This window comes from Prorops nasuta, unplaced genomic scaffold (assembly GCF_024137725.1).
Source record: "Prorops nasuta isolate Cenicafe-Biocafe unplaced genomic scaffold, Cenicafe_Pnas_1.2 PNAS00003, whole genome shotgun sequence".
NCBI lineage: Eukaryota > Metazoa > Arthropoda > Insecta > Hymenoptera > Bethylidae > Prorops > Prorops nasuta.
The window spans coordinates 4,341,010-4,363,150 of NW_027116800.1; the positions used below are offsets into that span (position 1 = coordinate 4,341,010).

General features: G+C 39.5%; 1 protein-coding gene across 16 annotated transcripts in view; it reads left to right on the plus strand.

Moving 5' to 3' along the window:
• Positions 1-22,141, plus strand: part of heph (polypyrimidine tract-binding protein 1 heph) — a 364,217-nt gene that overhangs the window by 332,786 nt on the left and 9,290 nt on the right. For 15 of the 16 annotated variants that reach the window (XM_066747745.1, XM_066747743.1, XM_066747750.1 and 12 more), the window contains 4 exons: positions 907-999; positions 1,157-1,373; positions 1,473-1,614; positions 1,714-3,476. In XM_066747745.1, coding sequence (XP_066603842.1) covers positions 907-999; positions 1,157-1,373; positions 1,473-1,614; positions 1,714-1,782 — 521 coding nt within the window. In that variant the 3' untranslated portion in view covers positions 1,783-3,476. Of the gene's footprint in view, positions 1-906; positions 1,000-1,156; positions 1,374-1,472; positions 1,615-1,713; positions 3,477-22,141 lie in introns of those variants that run through there. The other variant, XR_010824767.1, reaches the window with a different exon arrangement.

The following is a 22,141-nucleotide window of genomic DNA, read 5'->3' on the forward strand; positions in this document are numbered from 1 at the left end:
AATCATGTTAGATAACATGTGTTTCGATGAAGTAAATTTTACACGAGTAATACACAAGGACAAGCCAAATATTTGTCTCATATCACGTTTAGTTTCGTTATTATTCAACTTTATTTTTCCTTTCTTTTAAAACCAATCATCGTTCTTTCTCTTGGCATATTTTAATCTTTAGAAACCAAACACATTCATTGTTACTTTTGAAATCTTTCGCATTCTTATTTAACGTTTAGTCTCTACTTTCCAATGTTTTCGTGATTTTAACTTATTTTATTTTTCTACAGCTATATTCCATTTTCAACCATTTTTCATCACTATTTGTCATTTATCGTCGCCATAGCTGTCACGATGCGCCTCACGTTTTCTGTCCCCAGGCATCTTTTCTAAATTATTTCATTAATATTTTTATTAATATCAGTTCTAATCACCTTAATATTACATAAGCTTTCGCTTAATTTACGTAATTCTCTATGAACTTATTTCTTGCGAGGTGTACGACTCTGCTGCTCACTTTTAAATTTCATACATTTTTTTCACCTCTCGTCGTAACACACAAGCCCCCTTTACATAAATAAGTTTCGCCTCTATTTGAATTTTACAATCCGTAAACTATATACCCTTGTGATATACCATAGATCAATATACTGCTGTGCAGTCTTTCAAAGCACAATCTATGAGTAAAAACCTTACTTTCATAATTGAGCAATTAAAAATGATATTCATAAAGCCGAGTCGAGTACCTCTTGCATGCTCGAATATCTTAGTCGAATCGTACCCTGATTTTGATCGACCAGTTTTTTCCCCTTTTATATGAGATAAATCCTTGCGGATAACATCTTTAAAAACATGTTTGCAAATGAATTGGAAGAAATAATCTTATCGTAAATTTTTATCGTCTTGTGCATATAGGCGTTTATGGGGATGTACAGCGTGTGAAGATACTCTACAACAAAAAGGACTCGGCGCTCATACAACTGGCCGAACCTCATCAAGCACACTTAGGTAATTTTTTCACCCTTATATATTTATCGAAAAACATTGCATTTTTGCAGAGAGACACTTTTGCCAAGGTTCGATAAGTTCATTTCAAGAGGCGTAGATAAAGAAAAAAGATGAAGAAAGTAGCTATATCTAAAATTGGTTTTGTCATTTTCAACAGCAATGACCCATATGGATAAATTGAGAGTATTTGGAAAACAAATAAAAGTGATGCTCAGCAAGCATCAGACGGTTCAACTGCCAAAGGAGGGTCAACCGGATGCTGGTCTCACGAAGGATTATACAAATAGTCCACTCCATAGATTTAAAAAGCCCGGCTCGAAGAATTATCAAAATATCTATCCGCCAAGCTCCACTTTGCATTTATCAAACATTCCGTAAGTATCCATCCGGTTGCACGATTGAGGAGGCGCTTCAAAAGCAGTCGTATATATACTAGAAATGAATAAGCTTGAAACTATGGTTTATCTTTACAGAGCCACGATATCCGAGGAGGAAATCAAGGATGCCTTTACGAAAAATGGTTTTACAGTGAAAGCTTTCAAATTCTTCCCGAAGGATAGAAAGATGGCTCTTATCCAGATGCCCAGCATGGATGATGCCGTAGCTGCTCTAATCGTGAGTGGAGGATGAAATTCTCTTGCCGCGAGATTACGCGTTATCGACTAATTGCAAAATGAAGGATGTTGTTAACGAGGGTGGTTTGTAATTTTGCAGAAAATGCACAACTATCAGCTGAGCGAGTCCCACCATCTGAGAGTATCGTTTTCGAAAAGCAACATCTAACAAGAGAGGCTACCCAGCGAGCCTCAGTGGTTGCAGCCCTACGCCCTAGTTCATTATTGGCCTCCTAGTGCAGTGTACGACTGATGGCCAAGCCGATGGACGATGCCCTTTGCTCGTCCATTCCAGTGAATTAGCTAACTACGCCCGTGATAGAAACGTGGTTCTACGGTACACGGCTTGGGCCCCCAAGATAGACTACTGCATTACGGAAGAAAAAATACGAAGAAAACGCTTATTCCTCATAATCCAAAGCCGAGTAACGTCGACGGCTCTCGGATCTTTCCAGGATCAAGGTCGTCCTCTCGGAGCGACGAGCCTCGGGAGCATCGTGAAAATATTCCATTTACCGGCTGCGCTAGGGTCTCTTTTCCTCCTTTATTTTATTCTATTTTATCATTTTTCTTAATTAAGTAGGGCTGCGCGAATATCGAATATTAAATTTAAGAAAACCGGACTCTATTGATGAACGAAGCAAGAAAGGAAGGATACGCGGTGCTGGCTATCCTGTGGGAGCACGACTAACGAGCTTAAATGCTGCTGCTGCTGCTGCTGCGATTCCCTGCCAGAACGGTGGAGAAGGGCATAGCGAATGAGCGATGTTGAATTGCGTTTGACGAAAGTGATAATCGTTTGCTTCTGTGAGAGCCAGGACCGTTTTCAGAGAAAGAGAGATGTAGGAACGACGACGACGACGACGACGTCGTGGTCGTCTCCTGCGCGCGCATGGGTTATAGGCGACAAACCGCTCAGCTGGCTGATCACGAGAGATAAAGATAGAGAGAGAGAGAGAAAGAGAGAAATAGTTAACGGAAATGAGGAGGACGGGTCTGCTGCTGATGCTGTGCTGAACAGTCCCGAATTCTTGTACAGAGTTAACTTGTAAATCATAAGATATAGTATATTATATATATTTTACAAGCGTGACGCGCTAGCTGGCTAATGGCGGAGTGACCTTTGGCTTGACGTACCGTTCGCTCCCCGACACACACCGATGATTTATCATTAAGAATATTTAATGTTAATAATGGAGCTACTGCTGACCTTCTTGTTGGTAGACGTATATATATATGCGATACGCAAAATGGTCTGATCCGTCGTCGAGAAGCATCGACGACGACTCGCGCACGCGCGTGCGTACGCGTGTCCGTCTAGAAAATGTTATTCGACGGTGGTAAACACACAAACACAGCAGTTGAGAAAGATCGCATCATTGGAGATATGTCCGATACCCGACGAATTCTATTTTTTGCTTCAGACTAACCAACACGTTCGACAGTCCAAAAATTGTTCGTCTTTTACAAACGCTTTTTACACCGAGGTAACAGCGCCTTGTGCCGCGTAAGAAACTTTTCAATGGAATCGCGATTATCGTCGGGTACCGGAAGTTAATTTTTAAGCGTCGCTCATGAAAGCAACAGGAATGAGGAAAGAGAGAAAGAGCCAATGTCACGGGACCCTTTGCAGTTTTGGCGAGGTGCTACAAGCGCACTAGACGTTGGATCTCGAGCCTTCTTGGCCGGGCTCTGGCGGCAGAGACGAGTCGATTTTTGCGTCCAGTGCAAAGTGATTTCCAAAACTGCTCGCTCTCCACTCGAGCACTTGTGATTCGGACTTTGAGAGATCTCGAGAAAGCGAGAAAGAGAGAGAGAGAGAGAGAAGCTCTTTGGAAGTCGCGTTGCGCCAGGACGCCTTCTTCTCTTGACAATTAGATTAGAGGGAGGAAAGGGGGGGGGGGGGGAGAGTGAATCGTTGAAAATATGCGAAAAATCCAATCAATCTCCAAAAATGCGCCGTTATATCGATTCAATCTGCCTCGCGCGCTGCTTAACGCCACAAAAAATTCTCGTGCGTCGTTGCGAAGATGTTATTTTTATAATTTGTATCCTTCGGTTCTACGATAAGTATTAAAAGGAAAAAAAAACACATACACTCGCATGAAGATTGAAGACGGGAGTGCACGAGTTCACAGAGACTGTACGAGAAAACGCGTACTCGTAACAGGGATACACTTATATACATGCATGCGAGAATGCCCACGATGAGGAGAACTCGCGCATTTATTTTCGCGGTACAATTAAAAGTAACAAACAGGATTCTTAGTTGGTAGGTGCTTAGAAATGCATAGTATCGTAATCGTATTATAATTTTAAGTAAAGTAAATAAGTAGGTGAAAGGAGGAGAATAAGAAGAGAGGAGGTTGTTGAACATATCGCTAATTAAAGTTTCTAGGTGCGAAGGTGCATTCTACGTAAAGGGGGGGGAAAGGGTCGAAGGTTGATTTTCTAGCGTTCGCGCGAGAACCGTATAGGACGAACAGAGCAGCCTCGAGATCTCTCTCTCGGCATAAAAGCTTGCTGCGGATTACACGGCGGGGGTCGCTCGGCGGCTGATGACTAGTTCCTCGTATCCAAGCATTGCATTCCCTTTGACAGCCGTTGTTAAACACCCCGTTGCAAAGAAGAGACGCGAGAACACGCGCGCGCGCACGCTAGTTAAAAAGTCTATTGTCTTTAAATGTTACTCTCGTGTCGTGTAAGATAATCTCACGCGCATTCGTAAGCGACGATGCGGCGTAGGTAAAGAAGTAATCCTCGGAGCTTAATTCTAACCAAAAAAATATATAACAAAAAAAAAGGAATAGTTAACCGGAGAGTAGAGAAAATGGGGCGGAACGACTTGCACAAAAGTGTGCGAAACTATTGATTTTTGAGGGTGCTCAAAGTTGGCCCGCGTTACTATTGCGCCAAGCGTTGCAGCTAAATTCTCTTAGCCACCGTTACCTACAAGTACATAAGAGAGAGAGAGAGAGAGAGACGCGAGCGAGGAAAATGTAAAAATGCACACTTTGGCTATGCGGAAGAAGCACTAGCACATATATACACGCACGAAAACCTTTTACAAGATCAAAGTCTTACGACGTAAGCCGATAAGTTAAAGGGAAGAAAAACAATCGAGTGTCGGTAGATACTTTAATAAAGTCATACAAGTATTTATGAGGTTTCTAGAGAGGTGTATCGTAGCGACGATTGATCAAGGCTATCATTCGGAAGGCTCAAAATCTATTTCATCGATCGTGATGTTCCGATGAAGGCGATAGATCGCATGCGTGACACGAAACTTACGCGTTTGGATTCCAAAGGCGATTCTCGCCCGACGATCGCAAACGCCTCTTATTCGATTACTCTCACGGTCCAACCTATATACTCTTTTCTCTCGGGGCGCACGCGAATTTCGCAGATTTTGGTCCGACCGACACGTTCCGTTGGAGTCAATTAAATCTTAATAATATACACTTTGATTAAATAGGACGTTAGGGAATGGGGGATACTTGCGAGAGCGATTGAGACAAGTGAGAAAGAACGTGAGGGAGAGATTGAGCGAGCATATGATAGTTTACGTGAATAAATGTGAGAGAAGAAGCATTAACCTGAAGCAAATTAAGCAAAAAAGAAATCAAGCGAGTGCCGGCCCGGGCAGTGTTGTTTGTGCCAAAATAGGCTAGCCGTGTGTGTTATCTCGTAGACAGGAACCTCTATATCTATCGATGCAGACAGATTATACATGTATCTCTATTCATGATGCAACGGATATCGAGCCGATGCAAAATCGAGTGGGGCTATTCACTCTCTCGAGTACGGATGTTTAACCACTCGTTTTGCCTTAGATCGATTTCGTTTGATCGTGCGTTGACCAATGAGTAAAGCAAAAACAAAAAAAATAAGAATTCACCTAGCGAATATAGCCGGCATGAGCGAAGGGGCCAGTCTTTGCATCTATGATCTGTGTCTTTCGAATCTCTGATATTTCATCATTTACCTCAATTATCGCGTTTCAAATTGCAGATTGTTCGTTGTAATATACTGAATTACGCGCGCGCGCGCGCGCACACACACACACGTAGAGCTAGATATCTCGTATACACTAGTATTTTTCTCTATACACACATTTAGAGTTAAATGTCAAATTGTTAACTCTGTACGGCCGCTATTTTTTTCTCTTTATTCTTTAGTGTCTATAATTTAAGAGAATCCTCGTAACCCTGTGTTTTTGTTCAGATTTTCATTTTATATTCTCTTACGGAGGTTACATTACTTTTCCCTTCAGCGCTATGTTAACGAGAATGTTCAATATATTTTGTACGACTTGCCACGCACTCCTCTTCATTTAGTTTTTTTATTACAAACATGATGAATATGAATATTCAGTTTGTACCCACTGTGTGATGCCAAAATAATGATAACTACGTGGAAAAAAAACTCTGTAATCATATCTCTAATATTAGACGGAACAAAAAATTTAATTAAATCGAACTGAAAAAACGCGATTTAAGATATCTCTTTACCCAGCTTTAACATATCATTGCTATATAAAAGAAATGTGATCAGCTTTTTGAGAAAAGAAAAGCGACGATTAAAATTACGAGACGTCTGTGTATCGGAGAAACCAACAAATTTTAAGCGTTAATTTTCCACTGATTTCGTCTTAAAAACGATAGCTGCCAACTGCATTACAAACTTCTTTGTAACAACTAGCTAGAATGTGTGAAAATACAGTACTGATTTGTGCTACTATTGAAAAAGTATTTCGTTGAATTGACCAACAAAAAAATCAACACACGTCTAACGTTGAAAACTTCCGTTTGGCCAGAGAATGCAATGGAAGATTAGATATCTGTAAGGAGAATAACACAATATTCGCAAAATCTCTTTCGTTCTCTTAAATATAATCTTAGATTAACTTACTATGACACCCTGTAGTCGGATTAGATTGATTATAACACTAGCTGGATTGAGGGGGGCCGAGGTGAGAGTTGGGATAGCCAGCACTCGCTACATAGTGCCGCAAATACTTTGGCTCCGACGTTCCTCTAGACCAATTTCTTTCCAAATCTCCTAAAATTAAATAACAATTGACAAATGGGCATACACACGTGATATATATTTTTACATGTCCCAAGTATCGTGAGAGAGCAGTAACACAGCGATGCGAGGAGAAGGGGAGGGGGGGGGGGGGAGTGTGGTCCAAGATATCAGTCTCTCGTAATAAACGATACGGTGGAAAGGAAATTAAGAATAAAACAATGAGCATGGGCCAAATTCGTCGGACCAAAGAAAGTCGGAGCCTGGTTTTGTGTCACGTGGTAGACGAAGCATAGCCTACGCAAAGATGGTATACACTGTATGTGCACGCGACAAACCAACATAATTAGATACACATCGTTAGCGAGGGAATTACAAACACACGCACACACACACACACAGTTACGCTAACATCCATACACAGTTGACGCAGGATGTAATATCTCCTATAGTATATTTGATATATTGCCGTATAATAGGTGTGTCCAAAGTGCGCAGTGCGGCTGAATCCCAATAATCTATATTTTATTAATAACTGATAAGATTAGAATTATTATACCGGAGTTTTACCGATTGTAACAATTTAGGCAAAGAAGCAAGTTACGCAAAACTAACGGTGTGGATACACGTGTATATGGCGGTGTGCGTATGTGTACAGGAACGTATCGCGCATTTTTACTTAAGCGCGTGGCTTTATTCTTACCGATAAGAATTTCTTTTCCCTTCGCGACGCAAAATTCAACGGGGATTCAACTTTCGGTTCTGCCAAGCGCTACTGAATCTGTTACAGCTAAATCCGCCGTATTAATAAATATCTGTACAACCGACAGTTTACACACTGGGTAAAATATCAGTTTGGTATATATATATATATATATAGAAGGGCAGAGATATGGGAACACTATGGGGAACGCGTCGGTTATACTTGGAAATGCGAACGTGCGCACATAACATTTAAATGACACAGGGTATAACCATGCAGATTAAAAGAGAAATTATGTGGGGACACTAACTCGGGGCACCAAGGAACAAATCATTCTCTCCGATCTTTTTACAAAGTTCATCTCTCTCACTATGTATAAATACTACTTGCACTTTGTAGTCGTAAAACATCAAATGTTTCAATTTCGTGAATATCAAAAGTAACACGATTCCTCCACACACACACACACACACACACACTCTCGCACGTACACACACATCGGTTAGGTCTCCACGAGATTTTGTTGTCGAGTACAGAGTACGTAAAAGAGAGAATTTATTAAAAATATAAATATATATATAAATAAATAAATATATATATATATATATGCAGAAACTGAAAAATTAAATATAATCGTAAATATAATATTTTTGTTTGTATACTGAAAAATCGAGAGAAACAATGTAAGATATCTGCGATTGGTCGTTGTGCCTGTTGATGAAGTGTATCCGCGATTTTCTTGCCTGTTTTGCGTACGAAAGCGCGTTAACTTTAGATTCCGATCTCGTGGCTAGGTACTGTGAACTGGTGTACAAAACTCTGAAGCATGTATTCGCGAGAATATCTACAGCAATGACGAGTGTGACGAAAAAACTATACATATGATGATTATAAAGTATCGCGAGGAGTCGATCGTTTCCCGATATGGCAGGTGTGTAGAGAAAAATATGAAGAATTACGCAGAATTGTTAAGCGTGGAGAAGGAGAGTCGCGTACTTTGGGTTGGTATCCGAACGACTGATAAATCAATCATCGGAGATTTAGACGTTTGGCGAATAATTTACCGTCGGCACGACTCTTGCTTATTTGTCAGGTGTTACTGTGTCGTAATTGTATCGTTATAGTCATCGCGTCGATATTGTCCAATCGAGGAATTAGAATTTAGCAAGGGGGGCACGTATCAGAGCGGTTATTCGCAATTGGAAAGACGACGAGGCCTGAGGATGACACACCTCATCAAAGACCCCTTAACGAAGAACGCACTAGCGTGTATACACACATATGGCAATTAGCAGGGGAGAGAGAAGGCACGCGTTGAACCGTGAAAAAGAGAATTAGCCGTTGCTACTATTGCGCGAGGTACGTAGTTAGCGAGGGAGAAGTCTCGTGAGAGAGAGATAGGAGTAGCATCTTAGAGTCGTGTTAGTAGCTCTTTCTAATTAAGTCTCCAAACTAATAGTGTGTATATAGTTAAAAGACAATCACTCGACTCTCTTTATGAAGAAAGAAACTGACAAAGCGAATCCCTGAGCCGTTGAAAAGCTGCCACGCACCAAAGCTTATATATCTTCGCGACACCTTTGCATTCTTCCTTCTTTCCCACAATCTCGGACAGAATTGTAATAAATGCTCTTCCCATCCACACGAAGGGCTACTCTGCCGATGGCAAAGGACCAGTTCTTCTTACGCGATAGAAAAACAGAAATCTCTCTATTTTTCTCTCGGACAAATGACGTATATGGTGTTTCAATAGGAAAAAGAACGATCCCGTTTTATCTCATCTCCTCCGACTGGTTCGACAATCTTGTCGCGAGTCAAGAGTCATATTTACAAATGCACCTTTGTTGATTCGGCCTTTGTCAAGCAGAGTTAGGAGCTTCTTTCGTTGTCTACTTTCCCATTATCTTCTCGAGAACTTCCAGCTCTGTCAAGGGAGCCAAGTTTTTCCCTCGATCCCCCGTCGATAATTCTGGTTCCGCGCCCAGGAAGATCCTTTGGTTTTCTTTCACTATCTCGCAATCCTTTCTTTTCCTTCTCTTCCAGTTGCTTACCGATCGCTCGCTGTGATCAACGGTGTACATTAGCCCCGTTCACGTACAATCAATCTCACCGATTCAATATGCTCCGGCTGCAGAATTATGTCCAACAAAAGCCACTCCACCGTCAGATTTTTATTCACGGCTTTTACAGCATACCCATCGCGATTCTCCACGCGGGAGACCGTGACTCGATGCAGCGTCTTTCGGTCAGCAACGAAATCCAACTTAAGTAAAGTATAAAAAGAAAAAAAAAACACTAATAACGAGAAAACCAAATATTGGGCCAGGAATTGCGTTGCAAGTCACAATCAGCTCGTCTCCGGCAAAACAAATCATTTTCTTTTTACGAGAAAAAAAGGAGAACAATTGTCAGAGCGGGCGTTTTACGGTTAAGCTCTTCATAGTAAGTTTGATTAGGAATTAGTCTCTACATCCGTGCGAAGGAGGAGGAAGACGATAAACGCGCAGCACACACGTGAACGACGAACGGAGCTCGAGTCAACAAATGGACAAAATTCGAGAAATAATGCATAGATACGGTGGTACACCACGGGGCAAAGTACCAACTTTTGAGAATCGTTCGTGATAAGATTGTACAATAGAGAAAGCGTTCGTTTTCAATAGGCTGAAAATTCCGTTTGGAAGGATCGATCGATCGGTGTTTTTTAGTAGCGGAATGGGGTAAGAGGGGGGGGGGGGGGAGGGAGGGGGATCTGACAAAAAAGGACAAGAAAGCACGAGAAACTCTCGAACGCTACACAAGCGTGCTGTACGTGTCACAGGATTGGCTATCCGAGCCATATTGTTCGTCGTCTCTCTTTGTAGAATTTTACGACGTTCGAGGTTCTTAAATCGGGGGGTGCGAAATAGACGCGCGCCTACGCGCATCGATACACTTTCATCCAACGTACACACGTAAACACAGATACAAAAACTCGCAAAACTGATCTTCCACGCGCGTCGTTCGCGCGAAAGCACAGAAACACGAAACAGTAGTACAATATGGATACGATACTATTACGTTAAAGCCTACGATTTTTTATACCTCATTCTCTCGTCCACTGTTAAGGCACTTTCTGCGTTAAATATGCTCTTTTTCTTCGCACAACAGACTTGGAAGTGCTTTTTTCTCCTTTCAACCTTTTGTACATAAGAAATCTATTTTCCATTAGCGCATTATCGTTTTCACGTCTTTACTAAACAGTCGCCGCTTCTCTCTCCTGCCACTTTTTGTTATAATTTCGCGCGGCAAGCGAGTCAAACTATTCGTTGCAGGCGAATGCAAAAACACCCTCCAAGTGCGCGAGTCGATATGGGCGTATTCACGCCAGCGCCGCAATGTAAATATGCAGGGGAGATTACTTACTATTCTGTTATATTTATTAATCTTATTAATTATACGAGGCTGTCTTTTTTGTTTTCTTTTTTTTTTTGTAACGAATGCCCCTCCCACTTCCAGATCTGTTTTTAAGCCTAATACCCTCTCTCTCTTCAACGGTATTACTGATATTATTATTAAGAACGTTGCTATTCATTACTTTTGCCACTACTTTCTACAACTGCGCTCTTTTTTAATTTTTAATTATAAACACGTTTCTATCATCATTAATCTTATTATATATACTATATTACCAATAATATTACAGCTATTAATATTATTACTCTAATTCTAATTATGTTTATCTTCATTTCTACCATTACTGAATATTATTATTCGTAGATTTATTATTATTACTATTATTATGATTACTACTACTATCGTCATTTACTGTCATTGCGAACATTCTCTTTGTCATCACTATTTTTTTACTCTCTTATATAGGCGCTAGTAACATATTAGTATTGTGCGTTTTACAATTTTTGTTTCGCTATGCCCATCTAGTTTTTAAATGTAGTTGACGTTCACACACACACAAACTTTGCGACAAATGTGACTCTTGTAACCGATCTACTTTTTAATTTCTACCGCTCTAACTTTAATTGTTACTTCTATACTCTCTTTTCTACTCTGCTACTCTTCTCTATACTTCCCTTCTCTATCTCTCGCCGTTCTACATCATCTACTACTGCTTCTCCTTCTCACCACTAGTACTATATTCTCTCTTTCTCTGTACTTCTACTCTCTATCGTTACTCTGTACTATTCTATCTATTACTATATTTACTCTATTATCGTTACTACTAGCGCTACTGTTTTGCTTCGACTACTATTAATTAATTAATCTTACTGTTAGTGTGTTTATGAATTTGTAAGCCGATTGATGACGTCCTTGCCTGCTTTTATTCGAAACCCCACCTTTCGCAATGTTCGATATTACCAATCTCTTTTTTCAACGATCCGCCAAACACTAGTTCTCCGCATTTTTTATCATTCTACGTCTGTCTCTTGTTCCTTTTTCTTCTGTTTCTTCTCTCTTTTCGATCGATCGTCAAAAGAGACAAAATACTTTTGCAAGCATATTTAAAAATATATATTATTCCGACTTTATCACCAGAGAATGAAAACAAAGAGAAATAAACCTACCTAGTTTTTGTGTTCTTTCTATTCTCCACTGTACCTACTCCTTCACTCTGTCTTGCGTTAATCATTTTATATTTTTTCACAATAAACTATGATTTAATTTCATCTGTTTCATTTTGTCTCCCTATTCTACCATTAATCGACCTTATTGTTGCAACTTTTCACTAGTCAGATACGCCTTAGAAAATCAAGTTGCGGAACATTATATATCATTGATTTCCACTGCGTCTTCGTAGGATGGAGGCACGTCTGATGGCAAACGGGCATAAAAACTCAGAAGGATCGATAAATCGTTACGATCGAGACGCGTTGCCTTTGCAATCAGATCTGCTCAAATCCGTTGTCTGTCTTATTCGCCTGTCTCTAACCATGGACTGACTAATCAGGGGCTCGAACAAAAAAAAATGTATATGTATATATCTGTGTGTCTTTTCCATTACCGTACACAGCGTATCTTATCATTCCCATTGATCGCTGAAATTCACGGACGCGAATTGTTAACGCATTGTTCATATAACGCACACACATATATACATATACATATACATCTACATTTACCTACTTAATTATGACTTTAGCGAGCGAATGATTTCAGGATCGATGAGGGAGATACGCACATATGCTCGCCCAAAACAATCGTTAGGAATTGTGCCTAGATGTTTATAACACGTATTCTATGGGATCAACGTCATTACCTTTTAAAGCTGATAAAAGCTAAAAGACATTTGAGAGAGAGAGAGAGAGAGAGAAAGGATGAATGATAGAGATGAAGGATCGTTTGATCGATCCAAGTATATGTGAGATAAATGCAGTTTTTTGTTTATATATAAATATATATATCTGTCGGCCAGTTGTAAGCTTTACCAAATCCAACGTTTATCATGCTGCACATATACTTCCGATCTGTCAGGGTTGATCCAATACGCGATCCATCGATCCTTACCGCACAACCAAGTTACGCCCAACACGATCAATTTGGAATCTATTTTTTGTTCCACTGTGTAAAAATTTCAATTGCGACGTACTTGTGGAAAGAATTTGTTTCTTCGCTGATTCAAACATATCATACACAGTGTTCGTATCTATCGAGCCACGCGCGGTAAACCAAGAGTGTTATCATGTTGCAATTTATGAGCAATTGAACAATGAAAAGCAAAAAAAAAAAAGAGCAGGGGTCAGTGGCGATCGGTAATAACGAGTAACCGATGATTCATTGTTACATGCGTCAGGATTTGCAGGATGATACTCCTGACGGAGTAGTATTTTCTTGTTTGTTTTTGTGCGAGACAAAGTTTATACCTCCGTATTTCATCAGTGATTAATGGAATTCTCGATATCTTTCGACGATAGACGAATCATCGAGAAATATGGTCAGGATGGATGGAATGAAATCTCTGGCGAGCTTGACCATTGATGTGTATTATCTTTTTATATAGTGCATTATTAGGTTCACTTACCGCTGGCACTCTTATTATTTCATATTCCATATATCATATGATAATTAAACCTATAGCGATCCGTATTATACCTATGTAGCTCTACATCTGTCTCTCTGTACGCTCTATATACATATATGATATATATATAATGTATATATACTATCACCTCTCTACCCGTTTTTTCTACCTTTCATCAAATTTTCTATCTACCACACATTATTTCTCTTTTTTGTTTCTTCCGTTTCTATTAGCACGCCGTGTGTGTCTCTGCTAAACGCATCATCATTTTCCTCTACTAAAACATCGATTTGCCCTCCGTTTATCATTAAAAGAATTTCTTACGCATAATTGTGATGGATAAGAGTATTTTTTATATATACTTTCTATTTGGATCGATCTAACAAGCTTAGAGAGCAGCGATAAGCGATCGTCAGACACGGAGCTATTATTGCAATTGTTGTTACGTTATTGCAAAAATCCGTTTTACCTCTGTAAAGTAAGTTTTTTCACCTCTGTACCATTTAATCTGTTTTCGTACTCCGCTATATTCTTCTGCCCCATAGCTTTTCTTCCAGCTGAAACTTATCATCGAATCTTGACTGTGTACTATTGACTGTTGTCATTTCCCTTTCGCTCTCTGATTGTCTGTCAACGGCCTACCACTACCACTATCACTGTCGCTCGAAGCTTCAATCTTCTCAGCACGTGGAGTATTGACGCGCAGCACAGTAGAAGACTACTACTATAGTTTCCGATTTTTCAACGAGATTTTCTCCTGCATGATCAGCTGTTCTCTGTTACGTCGTTTTTTCTACTAATCGAGCCACACACACGCGCACACGCGCACACACACACACACACACACACACACATGGAGATACTGCGCGCCGATATCATATTTTATATACTTAAAATTGTAACGACACTTTATTGAATAATGTATCGTAGAATGCTCGACCAGGAGACAATCAAAAATAGAGGCACTGTATTTATAATCCTTTATTATACCGCAATACGGTGGTGGTTCCTACATACAGTTGTAAACGCTACAATTGTAACTGGGACGTGCAAGGAAAAATCTGTTTGCATTTTTTTCCATAAAGACTGGTCAGGCGTCTATTCTCTCAGTAGTGAAAGAAACGAGCATTCCCGAATTTTTATAATCGTACACTAATCGTGTCCGGTGTTTATTCATTCGGGCAATATCAGATATATTTCTAGTTATTTACCAAGTATTTAATCCGATCGGAGTATGGAATGTGTAAAGTGTCATTGTGAATGTTATAGAGGGAACGTGTGTTAATTAATTGATAAATATAGCCAATCATTCGGATTAAGCGCTTTGAGAATAGATGGTGTAAATTTGTTCTTTCGGATCATATTAGTCTAATTGAATTATGCAATTTTCTTGCTTTCTCCAATACTTTAACCATTTAACCTGTGTAACGGTAGAGACCAATATTAACGGTATTGTAGAGGTGTCAAATTTTTCTGTCTCAAGCTTTTTCGAGGCTATCGGGTAAGGATACTGAGTAAGACTCGTGTGTATATACGCGGTAAGATCGAGTGTTTCCTTTTTCCAGATAATCATCGATAATCAAGTAAAAGATTTAAAGAGAAATACATTGTATGCACAATAGTGAAGAATATAATATTTAATAAAGACTAAAACATTGTACTGTCGATTCATTTTGACTATATATATATATATATATATATGCATATAACTTTTCTTTCGAAACTAAATAAATAACCAGTTATGTGTATATGTATATATATACATATATGCGATGGTACTGTTGCTAATATAGGATTTAAAGCTTTTACTGGATTATTTATCAACTTCGGGCGTCATTATTACCGATTGTTGAATTTCGGTCAACCTTATATAGGCAGTTTAAAGCAATTCTATAGAATATCGCGACGTACTATTAAATTTTGAATTGACTCAAAAAAGAAAGTGATAAACCTTGACTGTGATAAGATGAGTGTATGAATGATAATGATTTTTCACGCTTCACGATCAACTTGATCGTTCGTACTTCGAGAAGCATCATCCATCTTACATTAGCCTCGAGCTCTTTCTTCCATTTCACGATATTCAAGGATCAAAATATGATAGTTCGTCGTGTCTGAAGCAAAAAGGCAAAACTGATAATTCTAGGATAATGTCGACGTGATTCTTATACTTGAATGTGTTTCATTTATATATAGAAGAGAATCCTGGCATATGTTTGCATAACGAATTATTTTCCACGTGAGGGGATACAATTGCACCTTAATCACGTACGTAAAAGAGAGGGAAGCGTGGAGGGTTTTTGAAAATTTCGTATTTTTTCCCTGGCTCCTTCATGATGCAGAGAACTGTAGTGCGGATAGGAAGCAGCTAGAATATAATAATATGGAGGACAAGCTGTACAAGGGTACGACTATAGAGCAATGTTAATAAATGGCGGTAAATTAGAATTGTAATATGAGTGTAGAGTCAATTTTGCGAATCAATATTGTGTATATTAAATCAACTGAAATGTCACTTATGAGAATATTAATGAACTTAGAGTAATATTAAATTAAAGTTAAGACGAGAGAATCAGGCGAGATCACGCTTACATTCCTATACATAAATGATATACACGATATATACTACACACGAGACACATACGAGAAGAAAAACATTAGCCGAGGAGGATTAGTAGGAAGAAACGTTAAACAATTGCGACTGCGAGAATCGATTCTCGACGAGTGTACGAGTCGAACTTATTAATATTTTGAGATATAGCTAAAAGAAGCTAGTAAACGCGCGCGATCATGGAAACTTTACCCCAAGGGCATAGATGGAGAATAAGAGTGCTCGAGAATATGGGAGTCTATTATATATACGCTTGATAATAAATCTCGCCTATATTATTTTGTTAATCGAGTCGTGTACAAATTGGGAGGTAAAAATTGTGTACAAAACTGATTATTTGCTCGACGGGCTTCGTTTTTCGGCAAAAGAACCGATTATATCAACTGATAAACCAAGTCTATCGATGGCCCTTGGGTAAACGCTCAACGTTATCGAGTCGATTTTCCGCAGATACGTATATAATAAAATAAAGATACCGCCCACGATAATTTATGAATAATGGAAAGGCTCACTTTTGACAGATTGTCGAATCAAGAAACGATCGAGAGAATTACTAAACGATATACTTTAGTCAACTATAGTAAAGATATAGTGCTGTGGTTGTGTTTTCGAAATCGTACCAAACATTTCTTTTCGTGATAAATGATTGCTTTTAAGATAATGATAGTTGAAGTAAATGTTTCCATATCGTAAGTCTGTCGACATTTAAATCATCGGAAGATTATAGAGACTATATACGATTTCGAAAATCGATAGCTTGTTTTTTTGTTTTTTTTTTTGTTATTAATAATTGTGGTTATCAGAAGAAAAATAATAATTGGGCTTTCGCGAAGAAGAGGGCCTCTTTAAAGTCTCTTTAGGGTAACATCGTATCGATAGCGTCAGTTGTTTCCTGTCATTAATCGCCCACGCCGGTTTTGAGATCGAGTTGCACAAGATGAGGTGAGACGAAATGCGGGAGAGTAGAGAATTTGGAGAGTGTAAGAATAAAGAATGAGAGAGTATACGCGAGGAGAATAATGCGAGACAATCAGTAAGCAGCATTAACGTCTTACGATTGAATGGAAGCAGATCTCGAGATGCGAGAGAAGATCGAACAAGGGGAAAAAACTGGCGAAGCATGAGAGAATAGCTATACGTACGAGATTATCCGAGCATGGGGTGTTATAGATTGGCCGTTAGATTGAATATATTATATATATAAATATGAACATTATATAAATACACATTATATTTAGATTTATATATATGTATAAGAGAGTGTTATGTATAGAAAAACGCAAACGGCAGGATATAAAAACAGTGACACAGGGGATAATATTATAATATTATTGCTACTACGATCTTTACTCTGGCGACATTATTATTATTACGAGCATTAACATCATTGCCATCGATATTCTTATTCCTCTTCTTTGTCGTATTATTATTGTTAATATCATTACGTGATTGTTATCGTTATCGTCCGTAAATAGTAATTCATTGAAAACTTCAGTATTAAAATCCACAGTCACATCTAATATAAAATAAGAACTGAGTCAATAATACACGGTGCGAGAAAGAAACTGTAAAGATTTTCTGCTCTCTCACGAAACAATTCCTTTCTGATCCATTGATTCGTCGAAGGATATATATATATATATATATATATATATATATATATGTAGTATTTTCCACCAATGGGTCAAACTCTTCCAAATCGATTATCAATTATTTCCCCACGTTTTATTCACCTATTCGTCAATTCTCGGATAGCGGACGTTGCGCGTTGAAAGAACACTGGTTTGCATTTGCAGTATCATTTTTTTTGCGCGTGAATCAATGTGTTCTCGAGTTTTTGCCTCATCACCCATACCCTATACCAGCGATGAAACGCATGCCCAGCAATTTTTCAGACAATCCAGTATGAACATCAGCAAAAAGCATCGGGACAAGATTTTCGCAATGAAAAATAAAACCATTGTGGACGTGGGGTATAGGTGGTGCATGATCACCAGGCGTCCTCCGCTCCGCCCTCCGAGGATCGAACGCTGGCTAGGAATTAATTCCAGTTCCTATAAATCGTTTTCCAATTTAGAGTAAAAAGTAATAGCTGCTATATGATTGAATCATATTTTTTTCCTTTGAAAGCTCAAATTTAATAAAATCTTAACTCATGGAATATTTCTTTACGTCATTATTTTTTCGTCGTACCATATATAATACGAAGGCTTTAAGTTGGATTATCACTATAGATTTTCTCTAATGTACAGAGGCTAAAAAGGCAGCTCTTGTCACGAGGAGAAGAAACAAAAAGGAACAAGTTACTTAAATCGAAAGTGACGGATGCTTTGTTTGACACACGTATCCGCTTTTTTCCTTTTTCATGCCAGCTTGGCATTGTTTGTAATTCCACGTGTTAAGACTAGAATTACTCCATAGATACCTATAGCCGATACATCCGCATTTATTGCACCTTATTATTGTTATAATAATTAAACGTGGTACTGCACCAAGCATTCTGATACATTCTTATTATCGTCATCATTATTATTAACCAAAGGTTCACTGTCATTCTCAAAATAAGTTTGTCACCAAAAAAAAAAAAAAAAAAAAAAAAACTCTGAATTATTATTTTTCTTTTCTTGTCAAATATCCACAAATTCATTACGATTCCCATTGTTCGACGCATTATACATTATTTTATACGGAAGAAATAAAAGATTCTTGATAAGGCTATTATGTAATGTATCAAGATTTTCATGAAAAGCCGATTCAGCCATTTATTTCGTCTACACCATCATAAATATCATCCAGTTAAGTTCTTTCTATATTACGTTATTTATTTATTTTTTATAATTTATACGATGCTCCCTTGTCCCGATGAAAGATTTATCGGTGCTATGATTTACGAGGTAAGTTCAGTTTACGCATAATATGGTGGAAGCTGTTTTCTCTCTACGGCGCGCGTCTCCTTCTTGCGGTTTCTTCATTCTTCTCCGGTCCGGTTGACTCTGAAGCAGATTCCGAAGAACCTACAAATAATTATATGATTAAATCATCAAAATTAACGCCGAATGAGATCAATGAAATAGTTGGAAATTATCAAATTCTTGGATTTCTCTAAGAAGGTAAGTGCAATCGTCTATAAAATTAATCTCTGAGCTTAATAAAATATGGAAACCCCTATCGCACGAATCGCGAGAATACTGGAGGAAGAATTTCTTTGCTGGAAAGCACCGAAGAAGCGGCCTTGAAGGATCGTTGGTCCCGGAAGAAAAGTGACCTAGAAAGGTCAATATAAAGGCTATACTTGCAAAAGTAAACGTGAATCTTGCTCGAATTAATTCATGGATTCAAGGAGAGACAGGACGAAACGCTTTCGATTTCAATTAATTCAAACCAGATTCGAGTTTTTTTGGCCAAACTCCAACTCCTGTTGCAAAAAGAGCATCCTTATCAAGCTACCCGATGCTTTTAAACCCGCTGCCTTAATCGCTGGTGGAAGATACCAACCTGGAGCAACGATCAGTCGAGGAAAGGTGATTAACTGTTGAGTTTCTTCTTTAGCTGGAAGTATTCTGAAAATTGGTACGGCTGGCTGCTGCAGGTTAGTAAAATATGGCTGACTCAAGTAAGAATAGCTGTAAACATTTGGCAAGCTAACAAGAGGTAGTACGGATATGGGATATCCTTCGAAAGACTGAACTGCTCCCTCTGCAGCCTTCGTAAGGAGTTTCTGTAAAATCGAATAAAAACAATTCGTCGATAATTGAGTATATATTATTAATTAAAGCGCCAAGTTAATTCTATACTCTCTATACCTGATCTTGTCGAGAAGCATTAGAAATGTTGTCTCCTTCCTCTTGAATTGCGGGGTCAATGTCCTTAGACTTGGCATGCAAAGTTTGAACGTTTTCTTGTTTGATACCGGATCCTTGCTTCTCCTCCTCACTGGAGGCATCAGTTTCAGGCGTCCGTCCAGTCTGACCTTCGACTTTCTCGGCTATTCGTGTTTGGACCTTCCGTTCCGAGCTATCGATCTTGCTCGGCGCAACGTTCTCAGCTCGCTGAGCAGCCTCGTCCCGATGGCCTTGGGCGACTCCTGCATTTTCCTGCTTCAACCGATCGCTGTAGGCTTTGAACGCCTGAAGGTGCGCCATCCGCGCAGCAGCCACTTCCGGCGTCTCTTGAACCGGAAGTGGCGCCTTTGGCAGATTCGTGGCTACCACTCGAAAGCCGTGCTCGCCGTTGGCCACGTACTCGGCGCTCTGAATATTTCCAGTGCTGTCTATATAGCTGTAGGAGCCGCGGGTCTCACCGTTCGCGGTTCTCACTTCGGATCTGGCCGATCCCGGAGCACTGTAGCCGAAACTGTACTGACCTAGGCTATCCTGGTAACCCAGCAGCGACGTGCCTGGCTCGCCCAAGACGCTCGAGCCCAGACAAACCAACAGGAATGGCTGCAAAAATCACGTGACTTTATAATCTCGTGTGAAAAGCGAGCTGGAGAACGATGGAAACTAGTTTCGTAGATGGAACCCAAGGTTTTGGAGAGATGGAAAGTTTTGGCGTGGGAGCTTGGACTTGTTGGCGAGTGATCTGGCGAGAAGAGCCTTGGAGGACTTACCGATAGTCCCTTCATGGCGTATAGGCGACGATGTGCTCGATGAACGCAAAAGTATAAAGTTCCGTTTGGAAGGCGACATGAGGGCTTATATATATATACATGTTAATGAGAACCACGCCCTGCGCGATCTTCTTCCTATACCGCCCCTACACACGGTCATTTCACGAAGCCCTGTACTGCGAAAACTGGTCCCACTGGTTTCGAGAGCAGCCGCGAGATCCGGCTTCGAATGGCCCTTTTCGAGCTTTTTTATCCCGACGCAACCTCAACATTTTTCATTGGTCGAGCGTTCACTTTTATTATTTATTAATTCTCCTCCTTAAGTGGGCCGAATCGTTTATATACTTTGCCATGCTGGATATCTCTTACTATACGCTTTATAAAAAAGTTTCCATTTGTCATCGTTATAGAAATGAGATCGTCGACTTGGGTTTTAAGTCTTTAAGCAAAGAAAATGGTTAAAATTCTCAAGAGTCCTTTGGGAGAGTTCAACTAAAATTGTCCACATGCAAATGGACGGTAGAGAATGCGACAGTGAAACTGGTTGGCAAGAATCGAAGGTCACGAGAGAAAAATCCTCATGTTCGATACAGCGCGGCGAGCTTTCTCAGTGGCGATATTCAAACCAGATCGTATACGATGTCTGTCCTAATATGTCGACTGTCAAGGTTACGCGCGGTCCCATCGAGATTCGCATGCGACACACGATCATGCAGCGACAGCGACCGAAAGACTCGAACCCTATCAGAATCTTATTAATCCTGATTTACCACTTACATTGCTAAACTATAACGACTCGAGCAAACTCATGCGAGCAATGTGCTTTATGGTCCTGTAAATTTTTACCAACTCTAATGCCCCATTTTATATTCGACATTTCAAAGACCATCAACCCTCGAACGAAGAGAAGACTTTTGCAGTCGAAGATATTGACGAGAAACTTCTCACGCTTGTAGCTTTTTAACGTTCCTTCGGCCGTATCGTCTTCGCGTCTTTGCCTTCGAATTTCTCGTTGGACACAATAAAAGCAAGAACCCTTTGCGTGCCCGCAGTGCACTGAAAAATCACTTTATAACGTAACAGCAAGACGAGGATCCTGGACCATAAATCTGAGAGGCCCTCTTCGTCATCTTGTTAAATCTGATTTATAGCAGACGTCGAGAGAGAGGACCTTTCCTTTAGTTGCAGTTGTACTCGAATATTTTTATCTGTATTTAAAGCTAACTTGCAAAGTGTTAATAATTTCTAGAAATCAAGTTTTTTTCCTGATAAATATTTATCGTACGCCATTGAAACGAAGCGTGATGCAGTAATTGTTATTATTGATATAATCGAGAGACCTTGCAGCTGCGATGCTGCCTTGTCGCTTTATGGTTCTCACAGCTTCGTAACAAGTGCAACCAAACGTGGCTAGAAAAGCGTAATAGAGTGGACATGCTTGGCATAACCACTCTATGTGTCAGACATTTAAAATTCTACGTTACAATTATGTCGTTTGTTTATCGACAATTTCAGTGTTTTAACGATTATAGGTAATTTGTAACAAAATTCAATCCAGCTC